Raw genomic sequence first — 17500 nt, 5'->3', positions numbered from 1 at the left:
CGGTTCGGCAAAAGAGACCGATAGAATAAGTACTGGGCTTACAAAGAATAAGTCCCGGGGTCGAGTTGCTCGACTAAAGGCGGTGCTCCAGCATGGCCGCAGTCAAATGACTGAAACAAATAAAAGAATAAAAGAATAAAAATACAAATTACGAAATTATGTGATTTGGCACACAGAGAAACGAAAACTGTTAAGAGGATAACAAATCGTAATGTTCAGATCTTTAGCAATTTTAGATTATATTTCACTAAATGTATGTTTACTTAAACCAAAAGATGCTAAGTAGGAAATGTTACCCACCGCAGTCTAGCATCCATTCCGGCGAGAATACTTGTTTAAATTTTCATGCAAAATATCTATCCATATTCTGTATATTTCTGTTCAACTAACTATAGAGAATTATGTAGCAGAATACCAGACGATAGAGCCTCGATATGTCAACCGCGATAGATATTAGCACTCTGCCCAAACTAATATTTATTGATTTGGCATTCAATTAACTATACAGGATTTGGAGCTGAACATTTAGTTCTGTGAGCTCCTATGGTTTCTGGAGATATGTGCTTTTATTATTACGCATATACAAGGCGGCGAGCTGGCAGAATCGTTAGCACGCCGGGCGAAATGCCTAGCGGTATTTCGTCTGCCGCTACGTTCTGAGATCAAATTCCGCCGAGGTCGACTTTGCCTTTCATCCTTTCGGGGTCGATAAATTAGGTACCAGTTACGCACTTGGGTCGATGTAATAGACTTAATCCATTTGTCTGTCCGTGTTTGTCCTCTCTGTGTTTAGCCCCTTGTGGGTAGTAAAGAAATAGATATTTCGTCTGCCGCTACGTTCTGAGTTTAAATTCCACCGAGGTCGGCTTTGCCTTTCATCCTTTCGGGGTCCATTAAATAAGTATTAGTTACACACTGTTGACGATGTTGACTTAATCTCCTCCTCCAAGCTGCCCTTATGGCAAAAATTTGAAATCATTATTACACACACACACACACACACACATATATATATATAAGATAAATGAATAAATGCGCCCTTTTAAAGCCTAGCCAGGCTCATGGGCCCGGTTTCTATGGTGTATGTGTTCCCCAGCTGGACGGGACGCTAGTCCATCGCAGCGTTACTTATTTTTGCCAGCTGAGTGGACTGGAGCAACGGGAAATGAAGTGTTTTGCTCAAGAGCACAATGCGTCGCCTGGTCCAGGAATCCAAACCACAATCTTACGATCATGATGCTGACACCCTAACCACTAAGCCACGCGCCTCCACACACACGCACACACACACACACACACAGACACACACACACACACGCGCACACGCACACACACACACACACATATATATATATAAACTTTTCTGTCACGTTGCTTCAGTCAGCTCAGCTGGCAAAATGAGTTACTCTGCGGAGGGCTGGCGTCTCTTCCAGGTGGGTGGGCAATATATACGTCATAGAATCCGAAGAACCGGCCTTATGAGCTTATAGTTCATGAAAGACCTTTGATCGTTTTGATATATTCTTTCATTCTTTCACATGTTTCAGCCTGAAGGCTGTGACCATGCTGGTGCACAGCCAGCATGTATATATATATATATATATATATATATATATACATACACGGTGCATTCATATATTTATGGATGGATGGATGTGTGCATGGTGGTGAATGTCGCTAATCGATGGTGATTCAGTTGTTCCCACAACCGAATTATCTGCTCCTGAATTACCGAATATAAGGTTAAGTTCTCCCACATTGCCCCTAGCATAATTTTAGGCGGAATCAGCATGGCACAATATGTGACTAGGTTGTAGTGTTGACTTGCAGGACTGTCCCATCCCTTCGACGAATGTGGGTTCAGCAAAACATAGCTGTACAAAGTTTTTAGTTCAAGTCTGTTGAAACCCGCCTTCAGTTACGGCCGCCATTGCACAGGGTCAAAGTTAAAAACCTCAGGCAGAATCCTTTACTTGTCTTCGCCGCTTCTCTCCCAATCCATACGAAGAATATTTGATGGCGTTGGTGTTCGTCTTATTTTATTTTAACCTCCATGGTGAATATCATTATAGTGGGCGTGGTTTGTGCAGAGCCAGTGCCAATATCTCACCCTTAAAACTTGTATTAGGCTGATGCACAAATGCTACGAGCCCAGGATGCAGGATTTGTATGGAGTTTCCTTTCTGTTATGAGAGGCTAAAATGCTGAAGGGCATAATTTTCCCTAGTGTGTGACATTGGTGTGCGACATTCTTCCGGTGGCAATTCTGTGACATGATAGTTAACACATAGCCACGAGCATGAGCAGGTGTTACCAATCCGGCTTAGGGTAGACCTGGGAACTATGGAACTCCCGAAGCAGGTCTCCTCTACCGGATGCAGTTTAAAGTTATATCCGAATGTGACAAGGATGTACTATTTGAATTTCACGTACAATTCTGCACAGTTTTCGTCTATCAAATTTCACTCACAAATCTCAGTCTAACCGATCTTATAGAAAATGACATTTGATCTAAACACACCGGGATCGAACTCAGGATTTTGCGAAGCTAACACCTTAAACATTCGGCCATTATACACTTCTTCATACAGACACACATGAAAATTAGAAAGTGAAAATTATTACGATTTTATTAGTTATTAAATTTGGGTTTCAAAAATTACGGAAAAGTTCTCGTTGATTTGTGTTTGGTCCATTGCACTTAATTCTTCACCGGTACCATTTTCACGTGGCTATAGTTGCCGTTTCTAATTGGCAAACGTCTTCTCAGTCTTTTTCTAATGTGACACAAACAAAACTAAGGAAATTAGTCTTCTGTCCAAACGACTACGTTTTATTATTTTGGTTTTCAAATCTCGTCGAAACATATCGTACTCTTGAGGGTTTGCTATATACATGTGTGTATGTGTGTATGTGTATGTGCATGCGTGTGTGTGTTAGCGTTTGTGTTTTTGTTTGTCCCGCCATCACTGCTTGACAACCGGTGTTAGTGTGTTTGCGTTCAAGTAACTTAGCGGTTCGGCAAAAGAGAACGGATAGAATAAGTACCAGGCTTAAATAAGAAATGTAACTGGTGTTGACTCATTCGGCTGAAACGTGTTTCATGGCGGTGCTCCAGCATGACCGCAGTCAAATGACTGCAGTCAAATGACTGCAACAAGTAAAAGGAATAGTATGGAATTCTAACTTTACTGCCAAAAATGAAATTTGAGAATTTCTTATAAGTAGGCTAAAGAGAGATTCATCAAGGCTATTTTAATGAAGTTCTGAATGTAATTTAAACAGTCAATGGATGATAGCCTTGATGATTCAAGCACAGCTTCATATTCAGTGAGTCATTTAAGGAAGCAATAGAGAAACAAACACGCGCACAAATAAACAAATAAACACGCGCACAAACAAACAAAAGTTCCGAAATGAATAACCAAAATAAGAAGAGTGCACAAGTGTCTAGTGTATACTCTCTCTGACAGTGTCATGATATTGGCACTTCCGTGGTTGTTTGCCAAGAATAGCATCTTAGCTGCATTCTGTTATAATTAATACTGTCACTCTGTCAGTCTGCAGTAGTTTGTCAAAGTGTTGAATTTTGGTAAGAAATTCTTTCTTACCTTCTTTCTTTCTTTCTTTCTTTCTTACCTTCTCGTTTCTTACCTTCATTCCTTCCTTCTTTCTTTCTTTCTTTCTTTCTTTCTTTCTTTCTTTCTTTCTTTCTTTCTTACCTTCTTTCTTTCTTTCTTTCTTTCTTTCTTTCTTTCTTTCTTTCTTTCTTTCTTCCATTTTGTTTCTCTCAGTATCTTGTAAGGTTTCAAGAATGGTTCTAGTTTGAGATGTATAATTAATAGGTAAAACAGAAAATTAGGACAATTCACATACGCATGCATGCACACACACACACACACACACACCACACACACACACACACACACACACACACACACATACCCCCACCCCACACCCCACACACTCACACAGTATCTCTTCTCCCTCTCTCATACACACATGTATACACGCACTCACACAGACTCACGATCTTCCTACTCGTGTGGATGATGTCTGTCGGTGAAAAGCAAAGAAATCTTGAAAGGGTCGGATCGTCTGTATTGGAGTGAGTGGTGCTGAAAATAACTACAAGTAGTAGTAATTGTTGTTAATACACTCCAGGTCAGACCCGATAAAGAAGACCTCTATAATTCGTGGCAGTTTTACCATAGCTATCTCATCATTTCTTTTCAAATATCAGAGACTACATTGTCAAATGCGCATTTCCTTTCTTAAGACAGTATAGAGTAGGATTTCAAGTAGATTTGGATGATATTTCGTAAAATTGTTAAGAAAAACATCCAGCTTGTCAAGATGTTTCCAGACAATATAGTTAAAACGTAAAAATCGAAAGTCGATCAGATATTACTTTTAGTGGTTTTAATGACTAGACAATATCTGACAATAGTGATGACAATAATAACCTCTGTGGCGATTTTCATTATTATTATTATTATTATTATTATTATTATTATTATTATCATTATTGTTATTATTATTGGAGTGATAATGACGACAGCGATATAGATGATGATGATAATTGGTTATGGTGGTTTCGGCAACAATACTTTCTATAAATTTCTTATGACGAGATCCCATTGATGAATGACAAAGGAGAGTAACACTCCAATTGATTTGACTTTACGAAAACCGAAAGAGAGATGTGTGCTATTGGAGACGATTAATGACTGTCTCCATAATTTCTGGAAAGTTGGGAGAACGATCGGACAGTTGTTGGCTGGTTCAACTGAACGATAGGTCTCCTTGGGAATGAGACACACAGTAGCATTATGTTTCTGTGTTTCCAAAGATCAAGATATATCCACAGAGGAAGATGGAAGGAGAGAGAGAAGAGCCATAGATGGAGGGAAAATGAAGAGTTTTGTGAACATATGGATTAGCACCGATAGTTATAATTTGTTGCGCCCTGAGGTAATTTCACACCTGCTGTATGTGAGCATGGAAGCGAGCCAACACGGGACGATGATAAACGACAACCAGGAAGATCTACAGGACTTAAATGATTAGAGAATGTAAATAAACTAACTACCAATTATTCATTTCTCATTAAATGGAGGTGTGAGTGGCTGAGTATTTCACAGCGAAACAGTACGTTTTAAACAGGATTTTGAGTCTCAGGTGTAATCCATCAAAAGAGCTTCCGCATAGTTTTCGGCTACCCATTTTCATTAACAAGGATAGGGTCAACTCGAAATTATTACAAAGGTCGTTTGTACATATTCTACGTAGTGGGATTGAAACCGGATCGCGAAGCAAACCTTCCACGTACCCAAACCATGCTTTTGTATATCGACACAATTTACTCAATTATCCAATGGGTTTCTATAGTTTTCTCCTACTTAATTTCATTCACAAGGCGTGGATCTATTTGAGACTATGGTAGAGGATACTTATACAATATTCCACGAAATGGGATCGGACCTGAGACTTCATGATTGCGGAGCAAACTTTTTAGCCTCTCAGCAATACTGCACCCAGAAGTTTCTGTCGGAAGGAATTATTGAAATCTGTCAAATGTATCTTACCAGTATCAATTCTTATAGACCTGATCTGATTTAAATTATTGCAATATGATCATAAGTATCTTTCACACTGCTACAAATATAATACAATATAATATATACCATAGTTTATAATACAAGCTTATACACTCTACTATTAGACTTGCAAAACATATATGGTTGGCAGGATAGCATTTATTTTAAATTCCTTCGAATGTTTTTGTATCTGGCTCTCTCGAGACACAACAAAACTTCTTCGATTGCCTCATTCTTTTGTTGTTCACCATGAAATTTGATTAAATATCGCTTGGACTCATCCATTTGTTCTAATATAAACTAAAATTTAGAACTAATTGAACATATTTTCATGTGGTATTTAGTTCCGTAGTATGCTCAATAATTTTAAAATGTAATCGTTGTTGTTTAACTCTCCCTTAGCTCTCACTAAGCAGACATTTCAACAGTGACCATTATCTATATTATTCAGACACAGCGTATCTGGGGTATCGAAGTCTAATATGACATTTATTTTGTTTTTAAAACAAGGCAAGTGTGGGTTGAAGAAGATTTAGCAGCTTATGTTCGCAGGTCGAACAACTATGTAGATGCTCCTTTTTGGCTCGTAGCATGACAGTCAGGACATGGGAAATCTAGTTTGTTGCCAGTGGTTACAACGAATATGACGGAGATCAACTCACTGAGCGAAAATAATTACGATTTCCTTCAGAGAAAATTGCGCTATAATGAACTGACACTGAATTTCAAAGACTACAGCAGCTAGTACAGTGTTCTCGAAGTGGTCGGTATCTCCCCTTTAGGGCAGTCTAAAATTTTATATGGGTACTGAGGACAAAGGAACAGTAGAGGACGATAGATTACCCAGATTTCCAAAAACTATTGTCAGTTTTTATTTCATGTGCCAAGTAGGGCGGCAAGGTGGCAGGACCGTAAACAGATCGCATACAATGGCACTTTACGTTCCACCGAGGTCGACTTTGCTTTTAATGCTTTCATGGTCGATAAAACAAGAGCTCGTTGAGAACTGAGGCCAATGTAATCGACCCCCCCACCTCTTTTAAAATTGCTGGCCTTGTGCCAAAATTTGAAATGTGCAAAATCTTCTGGTAATATTAGTGGTTAAAATGTTTGATAGTCCATATAATATTAATGAAATAACTGAGGTGCAAGCAAGCTTCTAATGGCGATCAACCTGTCGCCAGCAATCTGCTGTGAACTTCCCACATATCAGAGGCTGAACCGGTGAATGTAGTCGATATTTCTGAGAAGAGCTCTCGTTATCTTAGTCAAAGAGTGACTGGCATGTTCCTCTCTATGAAATATATGACATGAAATACATATAAACGAGAACGGAATTGTATAAGAGCTGCTAACTTTCATTAGCTGTAATGTGTTTCATTGGAACTGAACTAAATTTTGCAAGCAAATCTGTTACATGTTCTTTCATTGTATAGGTATTATTAGAATGAGTAAGAACTGAAATTTGAAACAAGCTGCGACAAGTGAATCGCTCTCTTTACATATTTTAGAGTTCATATACAAACATAGGCGTAGGAGTGGCTATGTGGTAAGTAGCTTGTTTACCAAACACATGGTTCCGGGTTCAGTCCCACTGCGTGGAACCTTGGGCAAGTGTCTTCTACTTTGGTCGGGCCGACCAAAGCCTTGTGAGTGGATTTGGTAGACGGAAACTGAAAGAAGCCCGTCGTATATATGTATATATATATATATATATACGCGTGTGTGTGCTTGTGTGTCTGTGTTTGTCCCCCTAGCATTGCTGGTGTGTTTATGTCCCCGTTACTTAGCGGTTCGGCAAAATAGACCGATAGAATAAGTACTGGGCTTACAAAAGAATAAGTCCCGGGGTCGAGTTGCTCGATTAAAGGCGGTGCTCCAGCATGGCCGCAGTCGAATGACTGAAACAAGTAAAAGAGTAAAAGAGTAAAGAGTATACATGTATATCATATATGTATCACCGTATCGATCAGGAAATCGCATGTTGTTATACACTGCCAGTCACAATGCGCTTTCAAGTACTGTTATAACTTTCGAATGATGCCACACCGCTGTATATACCAGGCCATATGAATACGTACATACCTATATACACATATATACATATATACATGTATACATGTATACATACATACATAATACATACAAGCACACACATACATACACATATGTAAATATGTACACACACATACGTATACAAAAGTGTGCATGAATATATATATGTATATATATATCTGTGTGTGTATGTGTGTGTGTATAGTCATACTTACATGCACATACATATATGTACATATATTTTACACACACACACAGACACACATTATATTCATATGTGTGCGTCTGTTAAATACATTGGTTTAATTTATTTGTGATTTATTGGTGTTTGTGACAATTTTCTTCTCGCAATTTCTCGTAAGGACAGCTAAACAAATTATGCGTCTGCTTACTCAACGTATAACATGAAAATGTTGCATACATTGTTGCTAAGCTTCATGTTATGTGCTATGTAGATACAGATGATAAAAATGTTGTTTGTTTGTTTTTAACATAATGTATTTTACTGTAGTCTATTGCGGTAACAATTTGAGCAGAAGTTTTTACAGTCTTACTTTTAAATATGTATATTTTTGTTTAGTGTCTGGTAAAAGATAATTAAAAAAAAAGAAGAAGCTCAACTGGTTCTAGACTCTTCTTACCTTCCAGCTATAATCAGGCCTTTTATAGCTAGACCAAGTCTATAACTAGCGTTCGTTTGTGAAAAAGGATGCATCAATGAATAAACATAGAATTGTTTTGTTTTTTTTGTGAATTTCTATATGTGAATATGTGTACGTTTGAATATTCGTGTTCATGAACGTGAAAATTATATTTATAAATATTTCTCTGCCTTTGTTAGACGCATGTATGAATATAACGACAAACTCTATCTATCTATCTATCTATCTTCTATCTATCTATCTATCTATCTATCTATCTATCTATCTATCTATCTATCTATCTATCTATATGTCTGTCTGTCTGTCTGTCTGTCTGTCTACCTGCCTGCCTTTCTGTCTGCCTGTCTGTATGTATGTGAAGTAAAATTTTGAAATTTTAACTGTAAGCATGTATGTGTGTGTTTGTGCGTGTGTGCGTATATATATGTGTGTGTATATATGTATATATATATATGTATATATATATATATATGTATATATATATATGTATGTATACATACACACGCGTATTTGTGCATACATGTGCATATGTGGTCGTATGCGTGTATGCATGCGTGTTTCGATGGGTCTTGTGTATAAATATAAAAATATATAAATGTACGTATGAATATATTAAGCGCTGCATGTGCACGAGAGTAAACTGTTTGGCCTAGAGTGTAAAATATTCAAACGAATACATATCAGTAGTAAAGGTGCGTGTCTTAGTGGTGTGAGTAACCGGCTCATTGTCATGAGTTCGATTACCTACGGCACGTTGTGTAGTTGAGCAGGGCACTGTATTTCCCGTTGCTCCAGTCCACTCGGCTGGCAAAACTGAGTTGTATCTGTAATTCAAACGTCCAACCTTGTCACATTCTGTGTCACGCTGTTTTTGTAGAGTGCTCAGCAACTTGTATGCTAATTTCACGAGCAGGCGCTGGTAGCTGATCGGTTGAACTGGAACACTCGTCGTATTAATCGACGGAATGCCATTTAGTTATACAGGGTGTCCACAAAGTCTGGGTACATGGAGTAAATAAAATCATAACATAAACAATTAAATATAAGAAATAATAATTCCTTAAAGTATGTGTTAATCCCCATGTGGGTACATGGAGTAAATAAAATCATAACAAAGAAATAAGTATAAGAAATAATAATTTCTTAAAGTATGTATTAGTCCCCATGTAGCCTGACTTTGTGGACACCCTGTATATCGGTGTGTGTCCGCATGTGTGTGTGTGTGTGTGTGTGTGTGTGTGGTGTGTGTGTGTGTGTGTATTGTGTGTTCATGAAGAAAGGATGTTTTTTGGCATTTACTTACATCTGATTTCAAAACTTTACTTGCAGGTATCAGTCAACGAGGAGAAGATGAGTCTTTCAAGGGAAGAATTTGAATCATTAAGGGTAAGCCAGCCAAAAGTTGACCACCGTGCTGTAAAACCAACCTTATGCAGCAATTTAGTTGCTGATCTACATAACAACAAGGGCCGTGGTGCTAAGCTCTTCGCTAAACGCCAAGCTCGATCTGAGAAATGGGTCGTTGATGACAAAAGTGTGAAAAGCCCATCAACTCCTGAGGCAAACGTAAATATGATGAATGTACAGAATAAATTGTCAACCATGATTGAGACGCCAATGCCAATAATAAAACAAAAGCCACCGAGACCTGAGCAGTTGCCAAATGTACCAAAAGCGGTTCCAGTTCCAATCGTGAAAACAGATCTGAAGTCTGGCGGTCATGCTATAAATCTCGATGGACCCAACTTCAATAGAAAGGCACGAGGATGGAATGCTCCTGCACCGAGTAAGTGTCTATTATTTTTTAGCAATTCATTTTTTCATCATCCGTAACAATACATTATAGTTCTTAATAACAACAGTTGTTGCTTATGTATTCGTTGATGAGTGCAGACATAAGCCATGTGGTTAAGAAGTCCACTTCGCAGTCACATGGTTGCGGGTTCGATCATAGTGCGCGTCACCCTGGACAATTGTCTTTTCATAGTCTCGAGTCAACCAATATCTCGAGTGGAATTTGGCTGAATAAAACAGATGTTCGATATATATAGGGAACAGTTTTTCTTCCAAACGTTTTGTATTGAAGACATGATTGCTGTCGTATTTAATAATTTTTTTAATGAAAGATATCTGATATTTCCTTTATGTTTAGTTTGTGACATAAACGTTCCTATGATCATTGACATTTCAAGGCCTTCTCAGCATAATCTTCTGAATAAACTAATGCTCGGAAAGCGCTGGTGGTGCGTTTTGCAGTAGACATCAAGGGATCATGGGGATGTTGCTGCAACTGTAAAAAGCACCATCACTTGTAGGAGATGTACAGGATACTACTTGTCACACCCTGTCCTAAATGTTATAAAACAGTGGATTACTCGTTGGAAATCTTTAACCAGCAACGCTGTTATTAAAAAATGCTATTCAAAATAAATTAAATAGAGTTTATAAGAGAAATATTGTGTCATGATCTATGGGATTAATTGCCATAAACTTGCCCTTATCAATTTTCTTGAATGTTCTATACCTTCCCTTGCGTCCTCAGAGTTCTAAAATATTTCCAGATGGATTATTGTTCTTTTAAAATTTAATTGATAAAATACAAATCAACATTGTGTCGCAAAGTAGAAATAAAGCATAATATAGTGTCATCTAGTCTATCTTTCAATGCAATAGTTAATTAGTCTAGTGTTTATATATATATATATATATATATTATATATATATATATATATATATATATATATATATTATATATATATATATATATATTGCGCTCACACAAATTTAGTAACTTTTCGTCTTGTCAAAAGTTCATTTCTTACTTGTCATTGGAATGAAGTGAAATACATTTTTTGCCAGAGCAGCCAGTCCTGCTTCAACAGCACTATAGTTAAAGGCATTCTAGCGGTACCCATCCCAATTTTTGTAAGGCATCAAGGATTACATTACTTAAAATCTACATTGCCTATCTCTTAAAGATTGAAGCGTGATTTGAGGGAAATCTGGCTGCAATTTCTTGCAGGCCTAGCGATTCTGTCCAGGCTCGTTCGTTGGCTCGGTAATTTATAAAATCATTAAATATACATAGTTATATAATATATACTCTTTCATTACTTAAACACATGAAATATGTAATGATTCATTATATATGATAATATATATATATATATATATATATAATGGTTCATTACTTAAGCCCGAAAGAGAGAGAAGTTAGATAGTCCCAATATTTTCACCGTACCAGTGCAGTAATTAGAAAAATTGGTTCGATTCAGGACAAAATGCGGTATGGTATTCAATTAAGCCACTTCTCATCTTAAGTTAAAATCCAACTGGGGTTGATTTTGACATTCCACTTCCAGGACTCAATAAAATAAGTACCAGTAATGTGTTGGATATGATTTAAACGTCTGTCTCTTCTGTGGTCTTCTATATACTGTTTTTACGGTGCAACACATCTGTAATTTATCATATTTCTATGATAATAGTTTCTGGTCGGTTATTTTCGTAAATGTGTAACCCTTGCATCTTGCAGAGGTATTAGCAGTAACAGTCCCGTCCTAATTTATTGCTAGTCTTATTGTTACTAGTAATATATCACATATAAATGAATGATATACTTTTGACAGTGGGAAACAAACTAGAAGGTGGTATAAAAGTAAAATTACCCAATTTGGTATGATCTTGATTCCAACCAGCAGAAGATAGTTTTTTGTTCAGTTCAGAAGGGGTTCACGGAATTTCTTTCCGTGAAAAATGACCATGTCCAAAACGTAGGAAACGTTTCTTCTCAACGGCATAAAACTTATGTAATTTTACTTTTACGCAAGTAAATTCTGTAGGCCACCACCATTCTCATTATAATGGGATCACTTAAATGAAGTAAAATGTTATATTTTCAGCGATGAGATTAATGTTTGTGAACTAAAGATTTTTGGGGGTAAATTGTGTTACTGCTGGAATAAAACAGAGTTTCATGGAACTGATTTAACATATTTTAAAATAAAAAGTGGGTTACAAGCGAAATGCATCCCACTCCTATTCTATTATGGAATTTCAAGAAAGATTACGCAGTATTAAGTTAATGATGGAAAAATAAAATTACTCTGCCTATCCTTTTCCCTACTATTAGATCATTAAGAAATTATATTAATATTGGTTAAGTGTAGATCAGCCCTCATTGACCGGTCGTCTGATCAAAGATATTCCAGTGACTACCCCATATGTTTGTATATCAGTAACTACATTATTCAATGTATATCACTTTATTTAAAATATAGGCTATGATTTGAAGGAAATTTGGCTGTAATTTCTGTCAATATATTTAAAGCGATGGGTTGCAAACTGTAGAATATTTGGCTACTATTTCTATTAGACCTAATAGCCGCGTAGCGTAGAGGCACGCCTGTTGACTCGATTTGCAATGTTCTGTTCACTTACATTTCGTCTGTGCGAAATAGTACATCGATCAAAATAGTACATTGCCGGTATACCTTTCAACACTGCATTTTTAATGCTGATGTTATTGTCGTATGCAGTTCTTTTCTAATGTGATTTTTCAAAAGCTTCTATGGAATGAATGCGAGCGTGAGTTTTGTCGGATGGTGTTTCAGTATTGTTCTGGAATTTTGTTGCTGCATAGTCCCAAGTCGATTCTGATCCAGAACTGAATCAAAAGTATTCCAATCGTATTGATTATGCGAAGGACGATATTAACCAAAAGTACCCTTCTGAAAGACAGTGTGACGTTACCTTTATTTTGGCAGAAACGTTAGCACGCCGGGCGAAATGCATAACGGTATTTCGTCAGTCTTTACGTTCTGAGTTTAAATTCCACCGAGGTTGACTTTGCCTTTCATCCTTTCGGGGTCGATTAAATAAGTACCAGTTACGCACTGGGGTCGATGTAATGAGCTTAATCCGTTTGTCTGTCCTTGTTTGTCTCCTCTGTGTTTAGCCCCTTGTGGGTAGTAAAGAAATGGGTATTTCGTCTGTCTTTACGTTCTGAGTTCAAAGTCCACCGTGGTCCACCTTACCGTTCATCCTTTCAGGGTCGATAAATTAAGTATAAGCTGCATACTGGTGTCGTTCTAATCGCCTGGACCCCTCCCCCAAAATTTTGTGCCTTGTGCCTAGAGTACAAAAACAAATGCTTGGCTGTTAATGGAGGAACTCAAATGATCTGGCTTACATTTTTGCAAGTCGAGCGAGCCATAGAATCTTTGTTGAGTATATAGATATGAGAAGTTATTTGTGGATGTTTGGAAGAGTAATTGCAGGAACTGTGAGATTTAGAGAATTTGCAGCAACAAATTATTCAGGTGCTAATTCATTTTCTGTATTTTAGTTTGTTGTTTAGCTGATGTGAGAGTGCAGTCTTCGTATTCTTTGTTAAGCGATATGCACTGTTTTGCGTTTTTTCTAGTGTGTGATTATCAGTTTTGTAGTTATGAGTGGGCCGAGGTAGAACAGAAATAATCCACAAGAGATCTAATATATTACTGTGCACTAGTGCGCTCTCCTTCACTGGAAACCCACGCATGGACATAATATAACAGCGGACCAAATAGAGCATATATCGATCAACTTGTGGAAGACTCTGTCTGTCTGTCTGTCTGTCTGTCTGTCTGTCTGACTGTCTAATGTTATAATAAAAGCCACATGGAAGATCGGGATATAAGGCGTGAAAGAGTTGAATTGCTCTGGTCAATTCGCCCGACCGGATACGTACATAACTAGATAATTATATGATAAAGTTTCAACAAGTAGAAAAACATTTGATCATCTAAGAGAGTGAAGATAACGTTATTATAAAAACCACAAGTCTTGTGAAATACAGCTACCCAAGGTTTCTACTTACGTATGTCAAGCAGCTGACTACGTGTCTTGTTGTCAGCTTGAAAAATGGCGAAATAAATCAATGTTTCCATCAAGAAACCCTGGGTAGCTGCATTAAACAAGAATTGTGGTTTTTATTATAACATTAGACAGACAGACAGATAGATAGATAGCCAGACAGATAGAGAGACAGGCAGATAGATATGTTTCTTTATTAGCCACACAGGGCTGCACACAGATAGAACAAATTACAAAGTAGAGCTTTTCTTTTGAAGGTTAAAAAAAAAAAAGGAAAGGGGGAGTTTCGATCAAAAGGGATCGTAAAAGGAGAGAAAGAGGACAAAAAAGGGGGGGTTAAAAAAAAGGGGGAGAGGAAAAAAAAATTGATCAATAGGGATCGTTATCACAGAAATTTCAATATGAAGCGTAAAGGGGAGGACAGGTGAGGTTTACCCGTGGAAAGAAAAGCCTACGGAAAAGACCACGGTAACCTCGGTCAATGGAGTCACATGTTATATTTCTTTTTTTTTTTTTGCAAATAAGCAACTCTCTGTTTTCAATTTCTGGGTTCATAGGATTATGCTCAAGGTGGCTTCGTCATTCATACGTGCCATTCTTGCTACATTCACCCATCTTTTTTAAAAACATTCGCTAGACAAAACTTGCCTCTCTACTCTCACTTTCCTTTTCAAGTGGTACTTGAAGAAGTTGATGAGAGATTGACCAGAGAGGAAAGTGTTTGTCTCCAATCCTTTCAGACGCGTCCACCAGATACATTCTTTCGCCATAGCCACAAGGATGATGAAAATAGCTCTTCCTTCCCGTTTGAAGGAAGGAGGCAGATAGATAGATAGATAGATAGATAGATAGATAAATCGATACGTAGTGCTGTTATTTCTTTGTATTGACTTGTAGCCTGTGGGTGCCTCAAAAATATTCATTTTAGTGTTTTCTATACGTGCTGATAATACCTGAGAATATCAAGCTTTGAGATAATTCATAGTCTGTTCGTCTTCTCTCTCTCTTTCTGTCTTTGGTAGATGTAGTATGTTTGTGCTGTTGAGCGTGATGGTTGGTTGTAACAGTTATTTTCTAAATAGTTAGTAAGTAGACGATTTGCTAGATGATGCTGGTAGCCTGCTTAATTGTAACTGAATTTCTGTGTAGATCCTGTATGAGACTGGCGTTGCTGATTGCGAGGTATGATAAATTCATGCGTGTACGTTTGGGGAAAGACGTGGGCCTGTCATGTAAAAAGAATGGTTGAAAAAACGAAGTCTTATATTTTTATCATTTACTTGTTTCAGTCAATGGACTGCGGCCATGCTGTAGCACTGTATTGAAAAGTTTTAGTCGAACAAATTGACCCCGGTGCTTATATTTTATTCTATCGGTCTCTTTCGCGGAAACTTTAAGTTTCGAGGACGTAAACATACCAACACCAGTTGTCAAGCGGGGGGGGGGGGGGCAAGTACACACGCGCGCGCGAGTAGACGACACTTACCTAGTGTCTCATGCATTGGGACTGGACGTGGTTACAAAGTGAGCTTCGTAACCGTACAGCCATATCCGCGCTTATATCTTACACGCATAGCAATGTATGCTGGAACATTAAAAAAAATATTCATTATAAGTATTGGCTAGTAGACTTAAGATTTATTCGATGAACATCATTTTGTATAGATTTTTTTACGTTTTTAATAAGTATTTCGTTTGCAATTTTATATTTCAATCTTCTTTTCTTGTTTATAAACGAGGTTTTTATAAGTCTTACTAATTGGGGGATATAATTTCTTTTTATCGTGCTATTGAAACTCTTCAAAACTTACCTATACAACATTTCGAATGCCGAATTTCGATATTTAAAATCTGTTTTAAATACATATGTTTTCCTGGCTTGAAAGTTTATCAGGATAACTATCCTCTTGGCTTTGGCCGCTGTCATATTCTTGCATGACCAATACATATCAAAATTTATAACAAAGTTACTACCATCGTAATGGCTCGATTTTCGCTTGCTGTTCGTTGTGCAACGAGACCAGCGAATTGGAAAATAATCTGTGGAATTTTTTAAAAAACTAGATATAGTCAAATATTCAACAGAAGAGGAATGAAAGAAGAGGCTGTCTCTTTTTACAAACACACTTTAATACTAAATTTAAAACAAATTTCAGAAGTGTACTTGCCGAGCAAGTGTCTTGATCTGAAATTATATGTTGAGACTAAAATAATTGTAGTGTGGAAGACGTATATGAGTCATTCAAAAACACGCAGATACTTAACTTCACTTAAATATTTATTATTTGAAAATAGAAATAATGCATTTCTAAATCTCTCAGAGAGATTTATGCAGTAGCAGCACGATAAAGTGATAGTATGTTGTCAACTTAATGTAACAGTCCCATGAAAGGGAAGAATGCTACTGTTATTTAGCCCTAGGAAACACCGTTTCCTGTTGGACTTGACACATTTCCTGTGTCCTTATGTTTTCAAAGTGGAGATAAGCACCTCCACCCAGAAAAGCAAGCATTCAGAGACTAGTTTCAGAGTCATTGCTCATCATCAGTCTGGAGTAGCATAGCGTGCTAGCTATCGATGCTGTCGATAACAGTAGCATTAAGTTGACAACATACTATCACTTTATCATGCTGCTACTGCAAAAATCTCTCAGAGATTTACTAATGTATTATTTCTATTTTCAAAAATCAGAAATGTATTTCACTTGAAATATATGTTTTCAAAGGCGAATAGGCATTGACAGCTAGCAAGCCATGCTACTCCAGACTGATGATGAGCAATGACTCTGAAACTAGTTTCTGAATGCCAGCTTTGCTGGGTGGAGGTGCTTATCTCCACTTTGAAAACATAAGGACACAGGAAATGTGTCAAGTCCAACAGGAAACGGTGTTTCCTAGGGTTATATAACAATAGCAATCTTCCCTTTCATGGGACTGTCACATTAAGTTGACGACATACTATCATTTATTATTTGGTATCAAAATTTTCGTCGCACCAACTGTGACCTGGTCACTGATGCTGTTCCATTGCAATAATAAATGTTTAAGTGAAGTTTACGGTCGTTGTGTGTTTTTGAATGATTCGTGTATGTCTTCAACACTGCAATCGTGAATAACAATTTTTTATGTTAAAACAGAAAAGCATATAAAAGTATTAGTAATGGGCTTATAATTCTGATATTTCGGTAATTAAGGTGATTGGTAATGAGCCGGCTAGTTTTAGCACTTGTTCACCCCCGGTTCACGCGATCTGTGACGTGAATTATTGGGCTGTTGCGAAGAAAATATATCCTAAAATGGGATTTTGTTCTGTATTTTATCGTTTCTA

The 17500-nt window shown here is 37.3% G+C and overlaps 1 protein-coding gene across 3 annotated transcripts in view; it reads left to right on the top strand.

Moving 5' to 3' along the window:
- The window catches only part of LOC115212926, a 198389-nt gene that overhangs the window by 160031 nt on the left and 20858 nt on the right, over nt 1-17500 (top strand). For all 3 annotated transcript variants that reach the window (XR_003881778.2, XM_029781756.2, XM_029781755.2), the window contains one exon: nt 9647-10103. Coding sequence is in view for 2 of the 3 variants with exons in the window: in XM_029781756.2 (XP_029637616.1) it covers nt 9647-10103 (457 nt within the window). In the remaining variant the exon portion in view is untranslated. The remainder of the gene's footprint in view (nt 1-9646; nt 10104-17500) is intronic.

This window comes from Octopus sinensis, linkage group LG6 (genome assembly GCF_006345805.1).
Source record: "Octopus sinensis linkage group LG6, ASM634580v1, whole genome shotgun sequence".
In the NCBI taxonomy this organism is placed as follows: Eukaryota; Metazoa; Mollusca; class Cephalopoda; order Octopoda; family Octopodidae; genus Octopus; species Octopus sinensis.
This window is presented reverse-complemented; position numbering and strand designations above follow the sequence as displayed.